We start from the raw sequence: 26,894 nt of genomic DNA, 5'->3' as shown, positions 1-26,894 counted from the left end.
ATAAAATGGACTTAAAAGTTGACCAAAACAATAGCAATAGTAAAAACAAATGACTAACTACCACAAAACTGCAGGGAATTCTGAAAAAGAATCTTAAAGGGAGACGCAAAACCAAATGTGGCAATGTTTACGATTCTAAAATGCATGGTGCAATATGACTGTTCACGTATTGCTTCTTTAAAAAAAAAAATAATAATAATAAAAACATTTTCTTACCAGTAACTGTGATGTACGAGTTAACTGGTGTGCCTGGAACCTGATCTGCTGGTATACCAGATCGAAGAACTAAGGGTTTTTCCCCTGTTCCATTTGACATAAAAACAGAGAATGTAAAAGAAGAGGCATGAACAGATTTTGTACACTTTTGCATTATAACTAAGCAAGTGTTGAGCTTAGAATGACTGAAAATGTGTGATTCATAGTAAATCAAACCTTTTTTGCCTGGGTTAAGCTCCAGTTTTTCAGTTCGAAATTTAGTCAGCACACCTTCAGACTGAAAGACGGAGATATTATTAACCATCCTAGTACACCACAAACATATGAGAAACATATGAGAAAGATCTATCATATTAAGTCCTGAAACTGGATCAGACGTACCACCACCTTCAGGGTCTTTCTAACTCCATCTTCATAATCTGATATTGAAGCTTTCACCTCAATATGCTGACTTTCCAGTGTCATTGGAACGATCACAAAGGAAACTGCTACGCTGGAGTCCTTGTCAACATTTACTGTTGTTCTGTATTTCCCTTTCTTACTGGCAGCACTGCAAACACCTGCTGTCTCCAAAAACTCCACACGAACCTGGTGAAAACAGCAGGAGATAAAAATCCCTTTAACATTTAGAGCAGGGGTCATCAAACTTGTTCCTGGAAGGTCCGGTGTCCTTCAGATTTTAGCTCCAGCCCTAATCAAACATGCCTGAACAAGCTAATCAAGGTCTTACTAGGTATACTTGAAACATCCAGGCAGGTGTTTTGAGGCAAGTTGGAGCTAAACACTGCAGGGACACCGGCCCTCCAGGAACAGGATTGGTGACCCCTGATCTAAAGCAAGGGTGTCCAAACTTGGTCTTGGAGGGCCGGTGTCCTGCATATTTTAGTTCCAACCCTAATTAAACAAACCTGAACCAGCTAATCAAGGTCTTTCAAGGGCTGTTTCTCAATATGCGTTCTTCAGCGGTCTTGTGTCCTCGTGTTCTCGTGTAACGTCATCATCAGCTGCCAAAGTTCAGTTCCAATACTCAAGACTGTAAGAACGGAGGACGCGTGAAACTTTCCAGATGTGTTCTTGATATTAAGGATGCACTGATGCAGACTTGAGCACCGAACTTGCTCTAGAAGTCCCAGAAGTCATTGCGACTGGAGGTGAGGTTTAATATTCCATTTAAAACACGTGAAGGTCATGTGACCATCAGGAAGAACGCAGCATCTCATTTCTCACAGGACGCATCCTCTGTCCTTGCAGACTCCTGAGTTCTTCCGAGGACACCTGGCAAAACCAGTCTCCACAAGAACGCAAGTCTGTTCTCTGCGTTCTTGGAATTGAGAAACAGCCAAGGTATATTAGAACTTTCCAGACAGGTGTGTTGGGGGAAGTTAGAGCTAAACTATGCAGGACACCAACCCTCTCAAGACCAAGTTTGAACACCCCTGATTTAGAGGATATACATCCCAAAATAGATGTACATGAAATGTATGATGAAAGACTTTTCTATTTTTTGCGCTTGATATTATACAACACTTTCTTTAGAGTGATTCACAAATTCGCACTGGTTTTCTGAAACAGTACTTACTGTCATTTGACTTGGGTATAAATGGCTACTACGATGCGTGTGGTATTTATTAATAAATTCTGAATGTCAAACCTACCTTCTTCAGGTGTTTGGGGGTGTAGTTGTGAATAATGGCCTTGATTTCCACTTGTTCACCTCGTACAGCTGAGTAAGGCACTTTGAGGTCAATGAAAAAACTCTTAAAAACGACGATCTCCTCAGGTTCTGCCACACAGATGCCTTTGAGGAGGAACAAACCCACACAAAAAAGGTTAATTATGGTGGCTTTTTTCAGAATGCGTATTCTGGGTTTGCAGAATCACCTTACCGTGTGTTGGTGAGAGGCTGATAGCCAAGATCTGCCAGGTAGTAATAGAGTCTTTTAGGTAAATCACTTTGTCCTTGCTTGGTTTTGAACTGGGTTATGAGAAAGATACAAAATGTTTCATTGCGCTTATTGTTCAAATAAAGCAAAATCACCTGACTTATTTGGTTTTATACGCTAGAGGTCATGTTTGATGGCTCAGTTTACAGTCTAAAAGTCTCCTTTTACCCACCACTTGTCACAGAGATCAAACTCCTCCCAAAGCCAGCTCTCAGGAAACTGCGTGCGTGATGTAATGTCATCATAGTCTTTATAATCCCCTTCCTCGTCTTCATCACCTTTTGTAATTATAAATATCAGAATATACTTTTAAGAGCACACAGCACATTACATTGTGAAGCATTGTTAAGTTAAAGGCACAATCTGCTGCTAGTCGGCAGCTCGCTCTCTGCAACTCTCACATGGTCGCCCACTGAAGCTAAGCAGGGCTGTGCCTGGAATAGGATTGGAGGGAATTAGAGACCACATGGAAAGCTAGGTTGCTGCTGGGAGTGGTGTTTGTGAGGCCAGCAGGGGGCGCTCAACCTGCGGTCTAAGTGGGTCCCAACACTCCAGTATATTGATGGGTACTCTATACTGCTCAGTGAGCACCGTCTTTTGCATGAGATGCTAAACCAGGGTCCTGACTCTCTTTGGACTCTGTGGTCCTTTAAAAAGCCCTGGATGTCCTTCGAAAAAGCAATCATGCCCTCCTAACCATTGTCATTTCGTAATTGGCTTCATCACTCTCTCTCGTTTCCACCAATTAGCTGGTGTGTGGTGTGCGGGGCTGGGGCAATGTGGCTGCCGTTGCGTCATCCAGGTGGATGCTGCACACTGGTGGTGGATGAGGAGATCCCCCTAATGTGTAAAGCGCTTCTAAAGTGTTTAGAAATGCGCTATATAAAATGTACGGAATTATTATTATTATTATTATTATTATTACCTATTTTGCACAAAATTTTGTAAAACAAACAAAAAAGAAATGACTTAAAGGTTTACAATGCAAATCAAATTAGATCCAGCTTATACCTCTGTAATCTCAGGAAAAAACGATCATCTATTTTGCAATGTGAAAGTGTAAAATACTGTATTTTTCTGTGATGCACTATCGATATATCTTAAGCCGTAAAGATACTTACTGCGAGCCAGAATCAACTCTTCCTCTTCAGTCTCTTTCTCTTTGTGGTTTTTCACCTCTTTGCAGCAGTGCAAGAAGGCCTTGACACACTCTTCTCCATCTATGACGTATGATGCTCGCCGTTCACATGTGTAGCCAATTCTGTTATTCCTCATCCCATCATAGCAGCATGGCCGGATTTTTTCAGTGTATTGGCCAGCTGAAAAGACAACATTAGTGGAGAGCAAATACAAGAACACTGAGAGAACTACAGGTGTGATGATACATTTTTCTAAAAAGTGGACCGTGTCCTATAAAGAAAGGTTCAGGATCTTCAGCAATAAAAGGCTAAGAGCAATCTCTCTAATTCGAATTTATACACCCCAATAGAAATAAATTAAAGGGATTTTTTTTCCTGAAATTTGTATAAATCTGTTTTATTTGATTTCCTTGTTTACTGATTTAAATTAAACAAAAGATCAGAGTGGTTATTTAGTACAATGTGAATAAAGACCAGCCTCTTACCGAGAGTTGTAGTGATTGTCTGAAGACTCTCAGATCTACGTTTTCTCTTCAGAGGGGCAGGACACTCAGGCACTAGAGGACAATTCATTGGATCGAATTAGGTTATTGTAAAAAAAAAATAATAATAATAATTAAAAGTGATTTAAACAAACTGACTTCACATTTAATATATTTAATAGATTATTTTAAATTTGTTTTAAAGTGTTTACCTCTGTGTAATGTTATTGTAAACGAAAGCCATCTAAAAGCAAAGCGTCTGTCTTTGAGTCAAAAGCTCAAACCTGTAGTCTAATATCAAACCTTTTTTTTCAAGAGTGTGCAGAACAACTCTGTCCAAGATCTTGCCATTTAAAAACTGGTCAAATGCAATGCTCAACTTAATTAACCCTCTACAGATGATCCTAAAAGTGGCAGTAGGCCTTCAACCAAGTCAAGAGCTGCGTACCAAATGGCACACTCTACACTATGCACTCATGCACTGTGTACTTATGCACTTACACACTTAACAGGATAGTATATGTATGTAGTGTTGTCCCAAATGGCACACTAATGTTTTTTTCACTAAGCGGAAATTCAAACCGTTTCCCAGATGACGTTTGACGGTTGCCAAATCAGTGAAATAAACAACCGAATTATCAAATAATACCTGCCGTAAGTATTGCCGCATTTACCATCGGGAGGCGCTATAATCACTCTCGTATGAGAACTTTGCTTTCACCATCCAAAATAAATAAAGTTATCCAACATGTGCGCTCGATAGCTCCGCCCCTTCCGCTACGTAAGCAAACCTGCGGTCGTTGAGTGCGTGAAGTTTCCATCATTCCACACTTCATTTTAGCGGCTGAATGAGTGCATCATCCGGGTAAGTTTTCAGTGTGAACACACTACTTACACTATTTATACTACAAAATGGCGTAGAATAGTGCATAAGTATAGGATTTGGGACGCAGCTAGAGTCTCATCTTCAGTCAGCCATGTTACACCCTTCAGTGCAGCCAGAATCAAAGTCAGACTGAAGCTAAAGCAGAGCTCTATAGGTGGATGTTATAGGTAAGGTGTCTCAGCCTCTACAGATGATCTAGATATTAGCTACAAGCAAGAGCACTGCTGGGGGGCTTGGGGTTGGGGGGCTAGGATGATTCTAAGGGCCTACTTTCATCTGCGACAACCAACCAGATAGTGACTACTCATCTTTAGTCAACCAAAGAGGACCTACATTGCAAGATATGACATTGACATTCAAGTAGCCACTGGGGCTACTGCAGTGCTCTATGGTTGTATATCCCAAGTAATGTGACTAAACCTCTACAGTTTCTTCATCAATCAGACAAAAAACGTCTACATTAGACCCAACTTAATCACTCTCTCCCAGTGGCAGCCATAATTCTGTTTTATCTTAAGTCCTGGGTTTTCCAGGCAAAGTAATTAGGCCTCTGCATTTGATCCAGTAACTGGCAGCAGATCTGGCCTTCAATACAGGACATATGTCCGCACACTTTTTGTAACCACTCAGTTTTGGATCCAACTACTCATCAGACCAGTGATAACTTTTTATTTTCAGTTAATAAATCTAATGTTATCAGGTCATTTATCGCTGAAGGGAATGGGGGAACCTGTTCTGGTGTCAGTTCCTCCTGCGGTGTTGGACTCAAAAATCAAACCAGCATCACTAAAAACCCCCATACTGTCTTTTCCACCTCCACCCGTACAACCAGTATCATGCTTCTCAATGACATCCCAGACCTAGAGGGAGGAAAACACATTTGTTTTGTAACACTTTTGTCAGGAACGGTCATGACCTGTTTTCATTATAATGCCCAGAGACCCTTCACCTTTGTCTGAGTGAGTCTGTTCTTGTTAAGGACCTGCACTGCCTTGTCAACCACCACCAGACCAACTCTGGCTCCAGGATCTCCAGTTATGTGAAGATTGACATCATTTCCTGTTTCATAGGTATTCTTCTTTTCCTTCACCTCGACGTTGAGCTTTAAACGAGAAATAATGTGTCAGAAATACAGACTTGGCACATCAAACTTTTTTTGTGATAGTTGACCCACCTTTCCCATGCATGTGTCCTTCACATCGACCCAGACTGAATCAGACACCACCTCATCTTTGCCCACATGGTAATAAGCCACAAAGCGGAAGGACGGCACCATTTCTTTAGTGATAGTTAAAGACAGAGTGACTAGAGTTTGTCCTTGCCTCTTAAATCTTTCTGCTAGAACAATCTGACCTTTACTCAAGATCTAAAAAGTAGGTAGAAAAATCAACACCAATTATGAAACACAAAACATTTCAACGAATACATGTGAAGAATAAGAAACAACATGAATCATTACCATGTATGTGTAATCTTGATCTCTGTCTCCTGAACTTTGTCCAGTGATCAGATTAACCGTCATTTGATCACCAATCTCAAACTCTGCAGACTCGATGTTGATATGCAGGTAGTTTTTCGAGTCGTGTTTGGTTTTGTAGGCCTGAGCTGTCATTGTTTTCACTGCCTGCTGTTCACTGGTGTATTCTGTATTTTTGGTCTTCGCCTTCAAAAGCAATATATCCATTATTTTTGATGTGATGTGTATAGTATTTACTCTTGGCTTGTTTACTATATTTCAAGTAATACATTTCCCAATAAAACTGGCTGAACATCAGTGCAAATGAGATGGCAAGTCTTACAGTGATCTTCAATGTGGAGGCTCCTCCCGGAGTGTTGACTTTCACTTTCACAATGCCATTGTCTCTGGTTTTACCACTGACTCCTCCCTTTCCATCAACCAGCACCTCCACTTCCACATCTTTTGCAGGCGTCTCATCAGGATTTGTTACGTAAACCTTTTTTAGAACCCAGAGCAGAAAATGGTGAAACATCAGTTCTGGGAGATTACCTGGTTTGAATTGTTGTTTAAAATAGCATTTACGATAAGTTGCTGTTAGTGTTGATGGTGAGCTTGTCAAAAAGTTTACGGCTGCCTTCACACCTGTGAATCGATTCATTTGTTCTGAAACAGGATTTAAAATTGTTACATTGTTGCTCTTGGTGCGATTCGCTTTCACAGGGCAAAGTTTCTAAACGGACCAAAATAGCTACAAGTCATGTGTGAGTAACCTGTCCTCACATTGGTCAGAGTTCCACGGTTTATTTTGGAAGGGGGGGGGTTGACTTATGTGAAGACCAGGGGGGGTTTGGTGGTGTTTGACAGGGTGCACACGACATGTCTGAAGAGCGAGGAGGGATGCGGAGGGAAGGGGTGAAAAGGGTGCATGACAAATTTGAGGACCGGGAGGAAGACGCACGATTTCCGGGAGATTATCAGTTGTTTGCTGGCATTCGGGAGTCTATGTGGATTTGCGAGAGGCTCCCGGAACTTCCAGGAGACTTGGTATGTCTGGAATGACCTCCCGCCCTACTCATAATTCTCTCTTCATATAGCCGTATGTCATAATACACTGTGATATAGCCAGGCTTGGATCGTATTGCTTTCTCACTACAATCGTTCCGCTCTAGAGTTTGTTTCGATCGAGCCGAGACCACCTCATTTAGGCTATCGCGGACCGATTGTTTTGGTGCAGATCCGAGCACGCTATTCATATATTGCCAAACGTACTGGGCAATTGAGACACGTTCCGAAACAAATGTCTAGGTGCGAAAGCACCCTAAGAAATGCTCATTTATTTAGTTCATTTATGACACTCATTAAAGGCAACTGGAAAACCGCACACAGTAACCCGTTGTATGTCACGAGTGTTTTAAAATCCAGCAATTGAGTTTCCACTTGATTCAGTTGAATGCATCCATTGCATTTCATGACCAGTTTACACTGTGTACTTTTTAAGGGGTGAGATCAACATTGTTTTCACACTGCACGACTTTCTGGGTTAGCATTTAGGCGCATCCATGATGGAGGGCCCTATGACAACATTCTGATGGTGTTGTGAATGAAACTGGAAGGGGGGGGGATGATATGGGTGTCACAGACAAGAATGAAAAGCGGGATGGGGGAGAGATTCTGGGGCTCTTAATAGTAATTCTAGATGGCCCCAAAATGGCGTTAGCCCTTATAATTGTCCTAACTTCCACCCTTCTAGAGGAGTTAGCTCAGGGGTTTGGGCCTGTGTCATGGAAAAAAGTTAAGAGTGGGGAAGGGGGGTGGAATCGAGCAGCACTAATAGCAACTCTAGGGGGCTCCAAAACAGTGTGGGCTCTTGTAATCATCCTAACTCATTGATATTCAATACTAAGGGTCCAAACATTGAGGAGCAAATCCATCAATGCACAGCTCTACAGAGAAAAAAAACTCCACCAATTGGCGAAAGTGCAGAAATAAAAAAAACCTCGAAACCAGGCTCAGTTGGGCACAACCATTTCTCCTATGGCCAAACATCTTGTGCAGAGCTGCAGTCTAGGCGCAGAAGGCTGGAGAACGCTGGACATCAGCGAAGACTCGTATGTACTTGGAGCATCACAAGAATCAGTCACATGCTCTCCACTCCTCCAAGACCACCACAGCAGCTTCTCAGAACCATTTCCCACAGCATGATTTTGAAGCGCCGACAGGTCCAGATGTTGGCATTGATGACATATCAGTACTATTTTTCTGATTGTGTCTTTGATAGTTCAAACTGCACGATTGTCGCTCGCATGAGATTTCAGGCATTTGTTGGCAATTTTACTATATCTGTTGGCGGGTGAAAAATAGGGCTAAATGGTGCAGTGAACTCTGCATTACATTATGGCACTGTAAGATTTGTTTACAGATGGACATTTATTAGCTCTTTAGGGAACAGCAAATATGGTATATTTTACCAGAAAAGCCAGGCTGACAATTGTTAAAAAAATAATGGGTAAAATATGTCATACCGAGACACCCAGAGGCATTCCAGGTTTGAAGAACTGTGATGTTCTTTTGTAATGGATGGTGTACGGAGACGTCACAATCTGAATGCCTCTCTTTTCTGCTTCCACCATTTCACTGCCTGAGATGCACACTTTTGATTAGCCTCTCACACACAGTCATACACATAAACATACAGTATTTGTCGAGTCTTACCACTTTCAGTTAAAAGGTTGACTGAAACATAGATTGACTTCCCAACCAGATCTTTTATGTTTTTAAATGTCTTAGTGATCATCTCCCTGGTCAGTTCTGCAGTTCCTACTCCATTCACAACCTAAACACACACACACACACACAAACACACACCATTTACATATATAAATAATGGGAAAAGACTCACAATATGACTATTTATTGAACCATAAAAAACATAGTAGGGATGTAGGACAAAAGACAAGACATGAAGACAAAACTTGCAAGGCATACATAGTGCACCCAGAATTGCGTGCAATTCTCTATAGCCTGCTTTCATTTTTTGGGAATATCTATTTTTATATTTCATTAAGTTCCTTGATAAGGTTACAATATGAAACCTAGTACATAGCAAAGTAACTTTCGTGATGCCTCCAAACCTTTGGCATCAAGTAACATCACGAAAGCACCAAGCAGCTTCCACTGCCAGCCACAAAAACTTAGATGTAAAAGTAAAGATGGAAGACACGGTGCAGGAGAACTTAAGGTCAGAAATTTACATCATAAAAAGAAGATAGTTCAGACTGCTAAATCTAATGTTTGGATCATGGTTTGGAACCTGTTTTCAGAAATAGTGGCAGCAGGAGAAAAAGCAGTATTGGCTGCCTGAAGTGCAACTCGTGTAAAAAAATATATATATATACAAACACGAGAGCAACAAAATCCCTGCGGGTCCTGCTTTCATGAAATTATTTGGGGAAAAACCTGGCCCACGCATCGCTATTACAATTATCTAAAAATAAAAACATCAATAAAGCCTTCACATAAAATATGGAAATATATATTAAATAATCATTTCAAAATGGATACCAAGCAAATACTAAGCGGGGACAATGTCTTTTTAATCCCAGCAAAAATGTTTATTGTCTCTCACCGGAACTTTTTGCAGAGAGTTCACAATACTTGTTTTCGCCGCACCATCCATCACACCAAACACTACAAATGCATTTCCATCCATCTTCTTTCCAAACAGATACCTGTGAAAGCATATGCAGTTACTGCTGTAAGAACTGAATGATGACGTTAATGTTAATTTTTCCACTGTCACGATTTCCAGATGGAACGCCAACGAACTCAACTAGAGGGCATTCATCCTGCTCCACTGATTGACACCTAGACTCCATTACCCATAACACTTTGCATTGATCCTTTTGCACACACATCATCTAGACTATTTAAGACTCTTTCTGTATCCAAATTCACCCTTATTTCCTCATTCACAGTCACACTAGTAAACTAATTTAGTCCACTTGAAGGGACGGGGCTCAGGAAGAATGTTTAAACTCCGCATAGAAACGTTGACTGGCTTGGCAAGGACTAGAACCAATGACATTCTTGCTATAAGGCAACAGTGCTAACCACTGGGCCAAAGTGCCACCCATCTAGGAAAGGATGGGGAGCAGGGGTGGAGGGGGGAATTCTTCAAAACATAGATGCCTGTTATATGGAACTTAGGGGATTTATAGTGGCTTGGGAGTCATTTGATTGAAGAATTATAAAATGAGTAATGCAGGACCAGCTGCAAGCAATCATAAGCATGTGATTCTGGTTTATAAATAAACTTCACATAATATAAGTATATAAAAACACACTTTGAATCACTGTGATTCCAATATGACTCACAAAGCACAATATATTTGGTCTTACTTGGCTTCGATGTCAACTGTCAGACTGTCTTCCTCGTCGTTCTCTTGTTTGTTGTCTCCCACGTAGTAGAAAAAACTACTGGGTGTTAATTTCACTTCAAAAGTCGGCAGCACTAAAACCAAACAATACACACCAATAGGTCAACACAATGCAGTATTTTAGTTCCCTTTCAGGTCGGAAACTCCAACATTATGTTGAAACAACATTTTGGGGAATCGCCAGATGACCAATCACTCTGAAGAGTAATAAAACAGGCCAATGAATGCCTATAAATTGGCAGAAATACTCCTTCACATGTGCGGCCACTTATAAATAGTTGAGTATACAAGCAGCATCCAGAGGAGTTCCTGACAGACTTCTTAGCTTCAGGGCCAATTGGCATTGAAGAGAGATAGACACTACAAAGCTGATACCTTCTGGATTTCCAGTTACTGTATCTAGTGGGGTGGGGGGGGGATTATCCCTCCTGGTCACGGCGTTAAAGAGCAGTCAAAAAAGTGCAGTTTCACTTAGAGAGCAATACAGTTGTTCAACCTTCTTTTTCAAGCTGTTGAACCGATTGTGCATTTCTGGATGCTGTGATTTCCTGTCATTGGTGTCACACTCGGCAGATCAAAGTATTGCAATGGGGGCTAGTCCCCTGAGGAATGACCTCCTTTCTCTAACACAGGGCACCCTCTGGCTCCTGCGACCAGATCTCTGGAACTTCTATGTGCAGTCCATAGACAGGTTTGGAAGACTTGGGTAACCTAAGGTCTTCTGTGGTTGACACCGTCACTCAGACAAGAGCCCCCTTCTATGCTTATGCCCTGAAGTGGAGTCTATTTGTTGAACGGTGCACTTCTTGCTATAAGACCCTGAACATGCCAGATCCGCATTGTGCTTTCCTTTTTTCAGGATAAGCTGGAGCAGAGATTGTCACCTTCCACACTGAAGATTTTTCACTGCCATCTTTGCTCATTATGACTCGGTAGACACTGGGAAGGCACAACCTGGTCATTCGGTTCCTTAGAGGTGCAAGGCAGCTAAATCCCTCTCCCCTCTTATGTTCTTTTGGGATCTCTCTGTAGTCCTATCGGGAGTGCAGAGGGATCCATTTGAACCACTTGACCCAGTATCTAAGAATTCTGTTGATTAGGACCGCTCTGCTGGTCGCGCTTGCTTCTATCAAGAGGATCGGTGATTGGAAGCCTTTTCAGTCAATGAATCATGCCTGGAATTAACTTTATGTTATACTCTGTGCCTTTATATAGACCACATTCAGAGCTGTCTCTCAGCAGCACTTAGTGTGTTACGGTAGTAGGCAGAAGGGAAGTGCCATATCCAAACAGAGGTTGGTTCACTGGTTAGTGAATACGTCATCAACCTATGATAAAACAAGCCGTGTGCCCTAGGAGTGAGAGTGGATTTTTGCCTCTTCCTGGGCTTTAACATACTGTAAAGCACCTCTCCAACAGATATCTGTAGAGCTGCGGGCTGGGCAACCCCTATACATTGGTGAGATTTTACAATCTTCAGGTGCAGCCGGTTTCCTCCTGAATGCTGGGTAATGATGGTCAGGCTAGGTGTTGAAAATGCTTGTTGTGCCATTCTCCTTAACCCAGAGATCTGTTTGCTCATTTGGCTCTGCTAGTAAGTTCCCCATCTGATGAACCCTAGGGAGTTCCTCCGAAGCTCCCAACATCTGACTTGGGGTGCTTGGCCCGTTACGTTGTCTGGTTGCCCGCTTAGTCAACACGCATTTTGGGGATTGGTGCATACTATGTGCATCCCAGCTCAATAATGCCATATGCTTAGCCAGCCATGGTGAAGTCTCTCTTACAGACTGGACTCGTGTCTTCCCCATCAGCTAACCATCTTGTAGTTGCATCTCTGCAGTGCTCCCCTTAGGTTAAGGCTAGCCCATATTTGCGTATAGTCACAGTGTTGCATTCAGGTAGATAGTGGCCTCCACGGTGCCGCACTTTGGGACTGGGATGCTTTGCCAAGGTTCTGTAGTAATTCAAAATTACTAGCCTACGGTAGCTAGGCTAAATGCCTCTTATGACCTCCGACAGATCTTACCGTATTCTTTGACCTCAAACTCTGCAGTAAATGTCTTCAGAGGGGTGTTTGTGTACCGCGTGACCACTTTCCACATCCCTAAACTGAAGAAAAACAAAAGCACAGATTTTTTTATGTCTTTGTGTGTGACATTTAAACAGATTATAATTTTTCTCATAAATTACTAGATAGTCAGAGTTGGGTAGTAACAGCTAATGTTAATAATGGCTAAGATCCTCGAGCTCGGGGCTCCCTCCTGTTTGCAGGGTGAGGGGGGAGTTTGTTCTCAAGTAGATCTCGAGAACTCCCTCAAAGCTTATGGCTTTAGACAAATTAGGGATTGTTATGGAGAGATAAACTGCTGACTAAGAGCTTGTCTAGGGTGCCAACTTTGCAATAGTATCTGGATGCAGCCTTTATGATGCAAGCTGAGACTGCATCACTCAGTGATGCAATGTCAGACACAATGCACTCAAATGGAACTAGTGACGTCACTGTGATGGGTAGGGTTAGGTGTGGGGTTAGCTGAGCCCATTAAAAAGCATTGAATGCAGCCCAGATTGCACTGCACCAAGTCTGCAGCCAGACCCCTCCAATTTTGGTTTAGTCTTTGGACAGTGGGAGGAAACCAGGAAACCCGAGGGAAACCCACACGAGCATGGGGAGAACATTTAAGCTCCACACAGAAACTTTGACTGGACTGGTAAGGACTTAAACCAGTGACATTCTTACCGTGAGGCAACAGTGCTAACCACTGAGCTGCCGTGCTGCCCTATCTAGGAAAAGGGGGAGGAGTATGGGTGGATGGGTAAGATGAAGATAACTGAGGTATGAAATTCTGGTTATTTATAGTGACTTAGGAATCATCTGATTGGTGAATCCTGTGTTAGCTAGTGCAGGACCGGCTGTGATCAATCATAAGCACATGATCTTCTCGAAATTAGCTTGTAAATAAACTTCTTAATTATGTGGAAATATTTTAAAATCATAAGATGTCACCATGAGCGGATGATAGTAGAGCAGTTGAGGCTCCTGTTGCGCATCAAAATGTCAATATATTACATTAACGTTATACTTTCCGGAATTAAATATAAAAGGCAACTAGAAATTAAGTTTGACCAGTTAACTCTACTTGAAAAATTTTTGTCTCAACAGTGATTTACTGTACACACCTAGTAACATCAGGGATGTTGTAGATTGAAGACTTCACACCTTTCTCTGCCTTTATTGCATCTGATGCTACCGTGATGCCTTGTGGATTCTTAGGAAACACAGAAATCATCATTCAACTCATTTTTCATCAATTCATCAAAGTTTTGCCATTTGCTATATTAAATATTTGTAGTCTTTAGCAGGAATTTGATTGGCTGTCAGGGTTTTATAGTTAACAAAAATATTTAGTAAACAATTCTATCTACGAGGATTGTGAAAAGTACAGGTATCAGGCCACAAAGCAAGTATTGGAAATTTAGACTTTAAACTATGTTTCATTTTAACACTGTGCATATTTTTACTGTTATAGTTCTTTAGCGAGTGCTGTTACTGTTATAGTTACTACACATTTTGGGGTAAAAGTTTATTGCCAGTGTTATAGTTATAGAAGTGGTAAGAACAAAGGAATGTACCATGATATCCACTGTGATTCCAGGCTGACTGAGTGGTTTCAAGTTGGGTGTCATAGAAAAAATCCTGTACTGGACTGCAAAAGAAGTCAAAACAAAACTGCAGCATGATACTGAAAAAGCCAAACCAGGATATATATTGCAAACTAGGGCTGTGCGGTTTGGGGAACATATATAATTGTAATTTTTTTGACAGATATTGCGATTTGATTTGTGATTTAATCTTGTAGTCAAGCTTCAGGTCAATAATCTGGAAGACGTGGCAACAATTCTGCGACAGCTCTAAAAAAATGACCTGCTTTTGTTTGGTGTCTGTGACTTTGAGGTATGCACCAATACCATTTTTTTTGGAACCAATCCCAATACCTAAATTCTAAGTATCGACCGATACAGATCCTATCCCAGTACTGTGTTTTTTAGGCACAGTTTCAATAGTTCTGGTGATAAACTAAAATAACATATCTTCTTTAGTAAAAATAACACACCTATTGGCCTACTGTGTATGACAGACAGCACAATCTAACTAAGACATGATGCTTGCTGTAAACTAGGCTACATTATTTGAGCATTTGTTATGACATTGATCTGTTGTGGTTTAGCTCATGTTTCCCTTTTTAATTATGATTTTTCTTTGAATATCAATATCAATATATATAAAATGACAGTGATATATTCGCAGTTTTAGAGTAGCCTATACTAGGCTTAATAATTTTCTGTTAATGACAATCTATATTGCACCCGTCAGTTTCCCTTTTATTAATTTAATCAACTACTTTGACCACAATGAGCCGGGCTTTACAAACTATTCAAAGCACTAAAAGTATTTCCCTCGGAAGAATAAAGATAAAGAAAAAATCGTTTAATATTAGCCTACAGAATAATTTTAAGGAGCGGTGCACGTCGTGTCTGCGCAACCAGTGTGTTAATGACTTGATGCATCACGGAGACACAGCGCGCAGCCCTCCGGTATCTGCGGACACCTTTAAAACTCAGCAGCACAAAGGGAAGAATTCAGTGCGTTGAGGATCTGTCCAATATATTATTGATCCCGTCTAGGAAAAGGGGGAGAAGTATGGGTGGATGGGTAAGATGAAGATAACTGAGGTATGAAATTCTGGTTATTTATAGTGACTTAGGAATCATCTGATTGGTGAATCATATGTTAGCTAGTGCAGGACCGGCTGTGGTCAATCATAAGCACATGATCCTCTCGAAATTAGCTTGTAAATAAACTTCTTAATTATGTGGAAATATTTAAAAATCATAAGATGTCATCATGAGCAGATGTTAGTAGAGCAGTTGAGGCTCCTGTTGCGCATCAAAATGTCAATATATTACAATAACGTTATACTTTCCGGAATTAAATATAAAAGGCAACTAGAAATTAAGTTTGGCCAGTTAACTCTACTTGACAGTGAAATGAGAGCGGCGCACGTCGTGTCTGCGCAACCAGTGTGTTAATGACTTGATGCATCACCGAGGCACAGCACGCAGCCCTCCGGTATCTGCGGACACTTTTAAAACTCAGCAGCACAAAGGGAAGAATTCAGTGCGTTGAGGATCTGTCCAATAGATTATTGAGCCTTTTCTCATTTAAAATTTCAAGTAGGCCGCCTTTATGTGTGAAGAGCAGGTAATAACCCTCTCTACTCCAGTGTTGCGAATGCTGACTTAATAGACACAGCACAACAAGATTTAGAAACAGCAATGAACTCCTTGGTTCAGGTCAAAATGAACCCATTTCTCCACTGATTATTTATATTAACAGGAACAATCAGTCTTGGAGAGAGTTTTTCCTGTTGTCATAAAGGCGACATGAGGTTTGGATTGTGAATGAGTGGAGAATGATTGACAGGGGAAGCGAGGAGAATAAATGATTTCAGAACATTTGGGATGCAGTAGGCCTACATGACAACTTTCCAGTGCCTTATAATAGGCTACCTTCATGGCTTTTGTTGACTTATAAATAGGGTTGGCTACCGAAACCCGGTGCCATTATGGCAATGGTACCTTTGGAACTGGTATGCACCGGACCGAATCAGCATGAATTTCGGTGCCTAATTCCGGTGCTGCGACAAGAACATAAAACAGGTCGCAAACCATGGGCACCACTCAGCGTCGCGCAGCGCCATGCATTTTAGAATTCGCGAGTCAGTGGCAGTCCGTGCCGCCCAGCCACGACTCACGACTGTTCATATTTCTGAATTGTTTCATTTAAAAATAACATGCGAATGTGCACGTTTGGTGTGTGATACTATCAACTGTCATGTGCGCGCCATGCCGCGTCAAACTTATGAAATGTCAGGGCTCATGGAATCAACTTAAAGGCGAGGAATGGACTGTCTTTGACAGCTTGTGACATAGGGGTGTCAAAATTAATCGTTTCTTCGGTGCACCGCGATGCAGTCGCGAGGGAGGCGATCGTGAGTATTTACAGCGCTTTAACTACTTAAAACTCATTAACTGTGCACAATTTCACTGTGTGTGTTTGCTGGATCAGTCTTTCACTGATATATACAACAAAAGCCCCTTTTTCACTGAGATCAAGAGAATGAAAGTACTCCATTTCTCTCTCTCTCACACACACACACACACACACACACAGTGGCCCATGTGATCTGCAGGCGTGGCTTTTCTTCTCCTCTCGGCTTTTTTACAGCATTACTTCTGGATAAAGAGACGAGTGCGTGTCTGCAGAGTTTTCTCCACCATGTCTATCATACATCAGCTGTGAGATCGCCGCCTGCCGCTTATCAGTGTCACTCATCTGTGAAGAGCGCAGCGCGCAAGAGCCAATCGCAACCGTTTTTGTTGAGGGTGTGACCAATCAAAGGGGTGTAAGAGAACTAGACAAGGATCAGAAATTGAGCTGGATATTTATATTTGTTTATATTATTTGCTAAATGCTTGTTTTGTTTAAAGGTACAGTTTATATGTCTGACTGTTTGTATTAAATGACAAAATTGTATTACAAATAATATATAAATATATTCATTTATTTTAATACAAGAACTGCTGCTGTGAAGAAAATGTAAAACTGTGTATGAAAAGCACCGTCAATGCACTGTGATGCACTGAAATATCGAATTGAACCGAATCGATGGCATGATAATCGTAACCAAACCAAACCGTGAGACTAGTGTAGGTTCACAGCTCTATTTAGAGCTCACATCATCTGGCACTTTCAGTGAGTATGTTTACATGGACACCAATACTCTGATTTTAATATGATTAAGACAATACTCTGATCAATACTCCGAATTTTGGTATCCACATTGCATCGGTTCCAAAAGAAGGTTTTGGTGCATCCCTAGAAAATACTCGCAGCAGCCAGTTGTAACATGATTAAATTCCCACATAGCAAGATTTCTCTGGCCCAGCTCTGGCCCACACAATCAGGTTTTGCTTGGCCCACATGCCGCAGTGAATTACGGTACATGACTGGACCAAATCTGGCTTCCAGACAAGGGCCAAACACAGACCATATCTGGGCCAAGTCTCAGCCAAGTTAATAACTCATAAATGGGCCTGAACTGGGCCAGATAGGTTGGTGTGTCACGATTGCAATGTAATTGATAAACCCATGGAGTGATGCGCTTTAGGCACACTACGGGCACGCTTTTTCTCAAAGTGACCTGATTGGTAGAATTTTTTTTCTTTACTCAAAAATGATTTTAGTGCATTTTAAATGTGGGTCAAGACTGGCCAAACTCACATGGCCCACTTATCAAATTTTTAAATCTGGGCCAAATACTACATTTTTCATCTGGCCCAAATCTTGTGTGCCGCCTTAAAAACCGTGCCACCTCTGCCAAACCCGGGCCATGTTTGGCCCACATGCTGTATGCCAGTGCCGGATGAATGCCTGCTGTGCCAGCTTTATGCCAAATCTGGGCCAGAATTCTTTGCTGCTAGGGTTCATAAACATTCCTTTGTATTCCATGTTTTAAACTTACCATTGCTGCCAGGCGTGTAGATGGGCTTGTCCGTCTGTACAAACAAATATCCAGACTGAAAAGACACCATGACCACTTTCTCCAGAGTGACGGAGGGAAAGTGAGCTTGCAGATACACATACTGCTTCTTCTCATCATCAGAGAAGAAGTTTTTATCATCCGGAATCTATTATAAATAACAACCTGTTAAACCGTTTTGCTATTTATAAACCAAAACATACCATTTTAGATTACGAATATGCATTGCACATATTGTACTCTTATATAAGGGTAAAGCTGACCTCTATGTCTGTGAGGATCTGATATTTTTCTCCAGTCAGAGTCACTGTTTTTTGCATCATCTCCACATTCTTGGCTGGGAAGTTCTTCACAGAGATCTTCACTCTTAGGGGTTCTCCAGAATAATCCTGCGCCTCCACAAACACGTTCTCTGATGAACCCACTCTCAGCAGATTAGGAGCCATCAGAACATACCTGAGGAGAACAAATCATTTTTGCTTCAACTTCATTTAGAAGAACTACGGATTGTACCATGTACCAAGGAAAAATTCACATCTACAAATTTAATTTTCAATTAGGCTCAAGCTTCTGCAATATAAATGTATTATGAGATTGTCCGTAACCAGGCACGTGCACACATAGGGCTCAACCTGTGCAGTGCACATGCCCTTATTTGTCTTGGATAGAAAGTGCCCTTCCAAAATGATCAAATGTGTCCCCCCCCCCCCCCACCACCCCCCACCCCCCACCCCACGCTTTACAGTAACACCGCTGATGAGAACGCGCGACAACAACAACAACAATCACCCACCCCCCACCCCCCACCCCCCTCTACCGCCCCCCGGCTCTTCCAAAAATGTATCCTGCACATGCCCTTTGGGCAGTCTCTGCACGGGCCTCTCCATAACTATGGAAGCAGGGGTGTAGATTTAAGGTGGACGGAGGGGACGCGTCCCCATCAATATCCACTGACCATTGAAATGTCCCCACCAATAATTTAATCCAGGACTTATCCTGTATCCTGTCATATTTGAGTGCAAAAACAGTGCTAAGCTAAGCGCGCTCTGTCTGTCTGCCTACCTGTGTGTGTGTGTGTCTGTGTGTGTGTCTGTGTGTGTGTGTGTGTGTCAGCTGCTACTGATTAGTAAAGGTTAGTTCTTACTGTAGTATTTCTCACAGACGCTATGTGAGACCTTTTTCCTTTAAGTCTGTCTGTTGTCTGACAAAGCCCAGGGAGGAGATTAAAGCACGCGGGAAGGCACGTAAAAACAGTAGGCGGGCAGAACTCGCCTTAAAGGCGCAGTACAACAAAACCACCCCCTGCAGGAAATCAGTATAAAACAGCATCTTGTAAAATGTATAATGAAAAATCTGATGGGTGTTTTGAGCTGAAACTTTATATACACATTCTAGAGACGCAAAATATTAAATCTGAAAAAAGTGGTAACCTAGGTTCCCTTTAACATACGAATGGCCAATTTAGCTTATTCAATTCACTTATAAAGCATGTCTTTTGGACTGTGGGGAAACCAGAGCACCCAACCTTATTTATATAGCACCTAAAAACAACAAGAATGCTGACCAAAGTGCTTCACAAACATGGCAAAAGTGATAAACAATTATTAAAATAAAGAAGAAAAGCGCTGGTTTAGTGGATGTGTGTGAGAGAGTGTGTAATACTCACAGCGGGTCACACAGTGTGAGAAGCGCTGAGGAGAGAAGAACAGCAGAGAGAAACAGCAGCTTCACCTCCATCCTGACTGTGTTTCTGTAAACCTGCAGACGCTCACATTTATACCAGCAGCGCTCACAGTCCTACACACACACACACACACACACACACACACACACACACACACACAAACTCTCTCTCTCTCTTTTCTCTAACTCTCATAATAATGCATTATGTTCAGTTTATTGATGAGATATTGGTATAAGAGAGTTGATGTAAGCATGTAAGGTGTTTTTTTTTATGATTACATTTTTATTTTTCTTCAATAATTTCACAATACAATCCGTTTACACATTTTACCTCCTTTTAACGTCCTCCCCTCCCCTACAGTGGCAGTGCTGTCATTAAATATTGCGATCATAAACCCAGTCAACAGAAATGCATATTATTAGACTCAATAGGGACAGAAACAACACAATAAAACATTTAAAAAAAGCTCTTTACATTTTTGGTGTGCGTCTCACCACTATGACCTTATTCCTTCTCCAAAAAGGTAATTTCCCCATCTTCTCTGATGAACATCCAATTTATCTAGTATCCTATATGTCATTTTTCATATGCTTCCACCTTCCCCATGCAGTTCCATAACCCATTCTTGAAATGATGGTGGACCTACTGAACGCCATTCCCTCATAATAATTTGTCTTCCAATCATAATATTTATTGGAATCCATTCACACATCTTCACACCAGGTCCCAATACAAACGGGTTTTCTAGTATGTTAATGTAGCATCCAGAAACATCCTGAATGTAATTGTGTACTTTAACCCAGAATTCTTGTATTTTAGATCAGGACCACAGGGCATGAATCAAGTCTCCTTCGCTTCTGCATCTCCAACACTCCGCAGAGTCCTTCAACCCAAGTCTGAAAAGCCTACTTGGAGTCCAGTTAAAACGATTTTAAATTGTATTAAACGCACTCCTGAATTCCTTGACATTACTTTACAGCTTTTACACTTTTTTTATCCAATGTTCATCACTAAGTATACAGTTTAGCTCTTTACTCCAAACTGTTTAAAGAGCAGAATAGAAACCACACCCCATCTTTTCCATTAACCATTTATAATACACTGAAACGTCATGCCCTCTGTCATACAATCTAAGAATTACTGTTAAATTACAGTCCTCCTCCGGAGCTCAATTACCAATCTTAAAAGTCCTATTTAATAGATGCCTAATCTGTAAATATCTCCAAAACTGATTCTTGTTGAGGCCAAAATGTTGTGATGATTGGTTAAAGGATTTTAAATTGTCGTTTCCAAAGAGATCACTTAACCTAAAAATACCTTTCTTTATCCATTCCCTTCAAGTAATTCGATTTTTTTGATATACAGTTTGGGATTCAGCCAAATAATAATAATAATAATAATAATAATAACAATAATGCATTTTATTTAAAGGCCCCTTTCATGACACTCAAGGTCACCGTACAGGACAGCTAAAACAATCAATTCAAATGTAAACACAATAAAAACAATAGAATACAATACAAACTTTAAAAACGCAATCGGGTCAAAGAGAATAGGCTGTTCTAAACAAATGTGTTTTGAGTCTGAACTTAAATTGTGAAAGAGAGTCTAAATCACAGAGATCAGGAGGAAGTGAATTCCAAAGCTGAGGAGCAGAGTGGCTGAAGAATCTACTTGAAATTGAAATACTTGAGATTGTACTCAAAAATGGGTTAAACTTTAATGTTTTTGCTATTCTTTTCCATATTGCCTGGAGATGTGATATTACAGGATGGGATTGTATCTTTCGAAGGAGTTTAATAGATGAGCATTGTAATGGTGGGAGGGGGGAGTAGAATGGATTGTTCCAGCATGTAAGGTGTTTTGTGTTTATCGTTCTTTTATTGTGTTTAACATAATGTGAATGACTGGAGAATTATTGTTTCTTAAAGTGATTGATAATAAAAAAAAATCTCTATCTCTCCGTCTCTCTCTGTTTGCATTTGTACTTGCATTAAAAAAAACTTGTATTCATAGTAGGTGGTTATAAAATGGGGCTTTAAGGGAAGTTTCACAAACTAATTTCAAGAGGAGCACGTGATATGATTGACAGCAGCTGGTCTGAAATCGGAAATGATTAGTGAGCCAATCAGATTTATTCAAACTTACTATAACCTGACTAAAACGAAATCTTTGTTTTCAGAAGAACCCCCCACCCCACCCCCATCCACCGAGCCGTTTTTTAAAAATACCCTTGTTTATTTGTTTTTTGCCTATTGTTATTGTGTTATTTGCATATTTGGCTACTCATTTATATATTTTAAGTATGACTACATATATTTTTACTAGTTCAAAATAAAGTCTCAAACAATATTCTGAGTGTTTTCAGTTCTAGGGAGATATCAGAGATTTGTCTTTGCAAGTAGTATGAAAAATAGAGTCAAATATGAATAATTAATGAATTAAAAATATTAATATCTGTTGTGACTGTCAGAAACATAAAGAAGACGTTTACTTTTGTTAGTGGAATTGAAGAATTTAAGTTTTTCTCAAATCACAAGTGCATCAGACAGGGGAACTAAACGAGATCTCAGAGGTATTTGCAGAGTAAACAGCAGTGCAGTTCAGTTTCCTGTAAATGACCTGCAAAAGCGGCTGGGTAAATTCAACCTTTGGTAAGCTGGCACCGCTTCTGTTGATCTTTTTTTCTGTAATTGTTAGTAAAATATGAAAAATGCAGTGTTGGCGTTATTTTAAATCCTTATTCTTTTGTGCAATGCAATAATATTTTTAGAAAAATCTGTTAAACTAGTTCTGTACAAAGTGTCAGTCCGCTCTTGCAAATAACAACATGCTGATCTTATATAAAGACAGAGGCTGTGGTTTTGCAGCATCCAAGAGTTCATAGTTCATCAGTGCTGAAACCATGAATGACTGCCAGTAAATATTTGTAAACAGCATCGCAGGGTTAGGGTGGATGACCAACGGCAGTGGTAAATACACAGCTTCTTCCTAATGTAGGTCAGTCGAGTTATTGAATATTAACTGGAGACGTGCAGTTCTTGTACGGTAGATGGAACATGACTCCAGAGACATGACAGCAATAAATGGCATTAAATAAAAACTGTAAGATACAGTATGATATGTGATGAAATGCAAGAGCAAAAAATATTTGATTACTGTAAACCCCTGTCAATGTGATCACAGCTGGGAATAGAAATATGAATAAAATATGTTTTAAGCATACCTGTCAACCATCTCGTTTTTACCAGGATTCTCCCGTATTTTACAATTGAATCCCGCTGTAATCCTGCGATGGGTTTATTTCTGTGATTCTCTCGTGTTTTTTTATCTTTCTATGAAGGTCGGCAATAAACATCAAAGAGCCGAATCTTCCTATACACAACCCATACCACCGAACCACGAGAGGGCACAGCCTGCTCTTAAATGCGAGTCTGTACTGTGCTTTCATTTTATTTAGACATGAAAACACTTTGAAATAAATGTAAATAAACTGAAATAAATAACAGCGGGATTCTCTTTCTTTCCATTAGAGGCGCCGTTGCCCCTCCTATACAATCCTCAAAACAGTCCGTTCATTTAGCGGTGCATGACTGTCAGACGCGCTCCATCGTGATCAGTGTTGGGTGAGTTACTTTAAATGAGTAATAGATTAAAAAATAACTGATTACTACTGGAAAACTTGTATCTGATTACATTACTAATTACATAATGTAAAAAGTAATCAGATTATTACTTTGCAGTTACTTTTAAAAAATAAAATATACCTATAAAAATACTAAATAAACTGCAGATCTTTCAGTAATGTAATATTTACTAAAAACGTTTCAGTGGGTTGATCACAGCAGCTTAACATATTCAAAAGACTTCATTCATTTTCTTGTCAGCTTAGTCCCTTTATTAATCTGGGGTCGCCACACCGAATTGAACCGCCAACTTATCCAGCAATGCAGGGAGAACATGCAAACTCCACACAGAAACGCCAACTGAGCCGAAGATCAAACCAGTGACCTTCTTGCTGTGAGGCGAACGTGCTACTCACTGCGCCACTGCGTCGCCTTATTCAAAAGACTTAAAGTTGAGAAACACTGTTATAAAACAATGAAAGTGTCATTTGACCTTGCACGCATATCAGCCTGTTGTTGGAACCAAAATATGACCTTTTTAAATGCAAAATAGGGGAGATTATGAAGATTTAAATGCTGAGTTTAGGTGACATTTTAAACACAATTTTTAGCTGGATTAGCTTGTCAGATGGTCATCATAACCACACTTTTTGGTGTACCAAAAATATTTCCTAAATATTTAGATAAAAGAAATATGACCAATATTTATTTTTAAAACACCATCATATATCATTAGAAAAAAGTTTTCAATTAAACCGTAGCCAAGTGTAATTTATTAAGCATATAGCAAACTGGCCAGCACATTCAACGTTCCTCAGTCAGAATTTGGCTATTTGAACAATAAAAAACTGAAACAAAATAATAATAATAATAATAATAATATTTATAATAATATGTATTATTATTATTGTTATTATTGTTGTTGTTGTTGTTGTTATTATTTATTACTATTATTATTAATAATCATAATAATAATAATACAATAATAATATTATTAATAATAAAAAACAACAATAATAATAATAATGATAATAACAATAATAATAAATAATAGCAATAATAATAATAATAATAATAATAATGATGATAAATAACAATAACGATGATGGTAATAATAATAATAATAATAATAACAATAATAATAATGATAATAATGACAATAATAATAAATAATAACAACAATAAAAATAATAATAATAATAATGATGATAAATAACAATAACGATGATGATAATAATAATAATAATAATAATAATAATAATAATAATAATAATGATAAATAACAATAACGATGATAATAATAATAACAACAACAACAACAACAGTAAATTATTATTTTTATTATTATTACAATTATTATTATTATTATTAGAGCTTCACAAGTTTACTTGTAAAAGTGCTTCACACTTTTTTTATTGGTCATGTTTTCTTTCAGGAATATGGTCCAAGATTTATGGAATAAAAGTTGCTCATCAAATGTTTTCTCTTTTTAAAAACAATACAGTAGGATGACTTTAATTGTGTCAGATGTTTTCTTGCACAGCAGGATGTTGGACTGTTTGCATTGATTAACTAGTCACACCAGGATTCCGCTTGATCTTAAAGCCTTTTTTCGATGGGTTATTTTCACTTATTGTGCGATTGTGCTACCCACTGCGCCATGGTGCTGCCCCATACTACAATTATACTTATTATATTAATACCTTTAGGACATCTGAATTTGAATTATTTACACTCAGAAAGCTGTACTAAAGGTACACATTTGTACCTAAATTATTCATAATTGACAAATGAGGACAAATGAGCTCATAAATGGGACAAATTCTGGACTTTTGTCCAGGGGTGGGTCTTCTGAATCCCCCCTGGCTATGTGAAACTCCAGTTTGGATGTTCAAACCACTGACTGCACACCACTGTATGGAGAGAAATCCTGCATTTGTTGGCCTTCAAATAAATAAAGAACGACATCTTGCAAGATGAAGGGGTCAGCAAATCATCTGGACGTTTAAAATGTTTTATTCTGGAAGTGAAATGTATAATGGGAAAATATGTACTTTATAGTTTTTCCATAATGCTGTTAATGTTGTTTAAAATGCATGAAGGGCTAGATCATGTCAGAGCGTCTCCTGGAGGAAGATGAAGGATCTTTGGACCGTCTCATCCGCTCGGTTGTCATGGAGACCATGACGTCACAATGCAGCACGCACGGAGCAAGGCTGCCGCGGGAGCGCGCACTAGTCTCGGAGTCGTGCGGAGAGAGTGTGAGAGGTTTTGCCGTGTTCTCCACTGTATTTTCACCGCTTTCTTCGAAGTCGCCGGACATCTGAAGCCAACATGCGCGAGATATTGCACCTGCAGGCGGGCCAGTGCGGGAATCAGATCGGAGCGAAGGTACATCAGCCAAAATAAACACGAAAACAGACCTTCGTCTGCTTTGATGGCATTAAAAAAGCATCTTGTTTCCTACTTTTGCACTCGATGTTTCTAGAAATTAATGTATTCGATGTTTTAATGGTCTCTAAATAACGCGTCACGGTCAATGAGTTCATGTTACGTCATAATAATAGACGTCTGGCTGTCATAAAGAGATGTGAGGCTATTTCATTCAAAATGCTGCATGATTAGTATGTTAAATAAAGACGACAGGTTTAATGATTAGCACGCAGTGTCTTGTTTTCATCTCTCAGGCGAAGGCGACGCCCTTGTCATTGCTCGAGTGATGGCGATGCTCGCTCATTTTTGTCGTGCTATGGATTTCCAGCTAATCGACTTGATGTGTAGTGATTAATGTTTAGGTTAAGAATATTTATGTTAGATTGTTTGTGCTATAGAACTCAAATTAACTCTATTATATTTGATCCATTAAATTATTCGTAGGGTGTGTTCATTTTCTTCTTCAGTTTTCAGTCAGTTCAGTCATTTGTCCTTCAGGTATATTCTGTGACACTGACTATAACACTACTAATACTACTACTTAATCAGTTATGCAAAGAATACAGAATGAAATTTATCATATGAAATGCTATCATATTTTGTTACAATATAAAAATGTCGCCTCATAATATAAGGGATAGTTCACCCCAAAAGGAAAACTCCGTCATCAGTTGTTCCAAACTGGTTTGAGTTGCTTTCTTCGGTTGAACACAAAGGTATATATATATATATATATATATATATATATATATATATATATATATATATATAGATATATTTACATCTTCATCTTTATATATATATATATATATATATATATATATATATATATATATATATATATATAGATAGAGAGAGAGAGAGAGAGAGAGAGAGAGAGAATGTTGGATTTAAAAAAAAAAAACAGCCATTAACTTTCATGGTATTTTTGACTATTATCAATGTTCAATTAGAAAAAAAATCATATAAGTTTTATATGTTCAAGAAAA

At 39.6% G+C, this 26,894-nt stretch overlaps 2 protein-coding genes across 4 annotated transcripts in view; one reads left to right on the top strand and one right to left on the bottom strand.

Moving 5' to 3' along the window:
• The window catches only part of c3a.2 (complement C3a, tandem duplicate 2), a 37,072-nt gene extending 17,159 nt beyond the window's left edge, over positions 1-19,913 (bottom strand). Inside the window, exons 1-23 of one of the 2 annotated variants that reach the window (XR_015475516.1) lie at positions 19,829-19,913; positions 18,426-18,618; positions 18,145-18,310; positions 14,192-14,265; positions 13,739-13,827; positions 12,588-12,670; positions 10,524-10,635; positions 9,751-9,853; positions 8,838-8,958; positions 8,648-8,763; positions 6,466-6,621; positions 6,126-6,329; positions 5,841-6,032; positions 5,616-5,768; positions 5,397-5,526; positions 3,784-3,855; positions 3,281-3,478; positions 2,332-2,437; positions 2,103-2,191; positions 1,872-2,014; positions 598-804; positions 434-493; positions 217-302 (exon numbers count right to left, since the gene is read on the bottom strand). Coding sequence is in view for 1 of the 2 variants with exons in the window: in NM_131243.1 (NP_571318.1) it covers positions 217-300; positions 433-493; positions 598-804; positions 1,872-2,014; positions 2,103-2,191; positions 2,332-2,437; positions 3,281-3,478; positions 3,784-3,855; positions 5,397-5,526; positions 5,616-5,768; positions 5,841-6,032; positions 6,126-6,329; positions 6,466-6,621; positions 8,648-8,763; positions 8,838-8,958; positions 9,751-9,853; positions 10,524-10,635; positions 12,588-12,670; positions 13,739-13,827; positions 14,192-14,265; positions 18,145-18,310; positions 18,426-18,618; positions 19,829-19,899 (2,923 nt within the window). In the remaining variant the exon portion in view is untranslated. 2 annotated transcript variants of the gene reach the window in all.
• zgc:65894 overlaps positions 1-26,894 on the top strand; it is a 108,390-nt gene that overhangs the window by 76,189 nt on the left and 5,307 nt on the right. The window contains 1 exon segment of one of the 2 annotated variants that reach the window (NM_199975.1): positions 25,730-25,863. The exons of the other annotated variant lie outside the window; for it this stretch is intronic. Coding sequence (NP_956269.1) covers positions 25,807-25,863 — 57 coding nt within the window. The 5' untranslated portion in view covers positions 25,730-25,806. 2 annotated transcript variants of the gene reach the window in all.

The sequence above is a fragment of the Danio rerio genome, chromosome 1, assembly GCF_052040795.2.
Source record: "Danio rerio strain M-AB ecotype USA chromosome 1, GRCz13ab, whole genome shotgun sequence".
Lineage (NCBI taxonomy): Eukaryota > Metazoa > Chordata > Actinopteri > Cypriniformes > Danionidae > Danio > Danio rerio.
The sequence above is the reverse complement of the archived record's forward strand: the minus strand, read 5'-3'. Positions and strand labels throughout refer to the sequence as shown.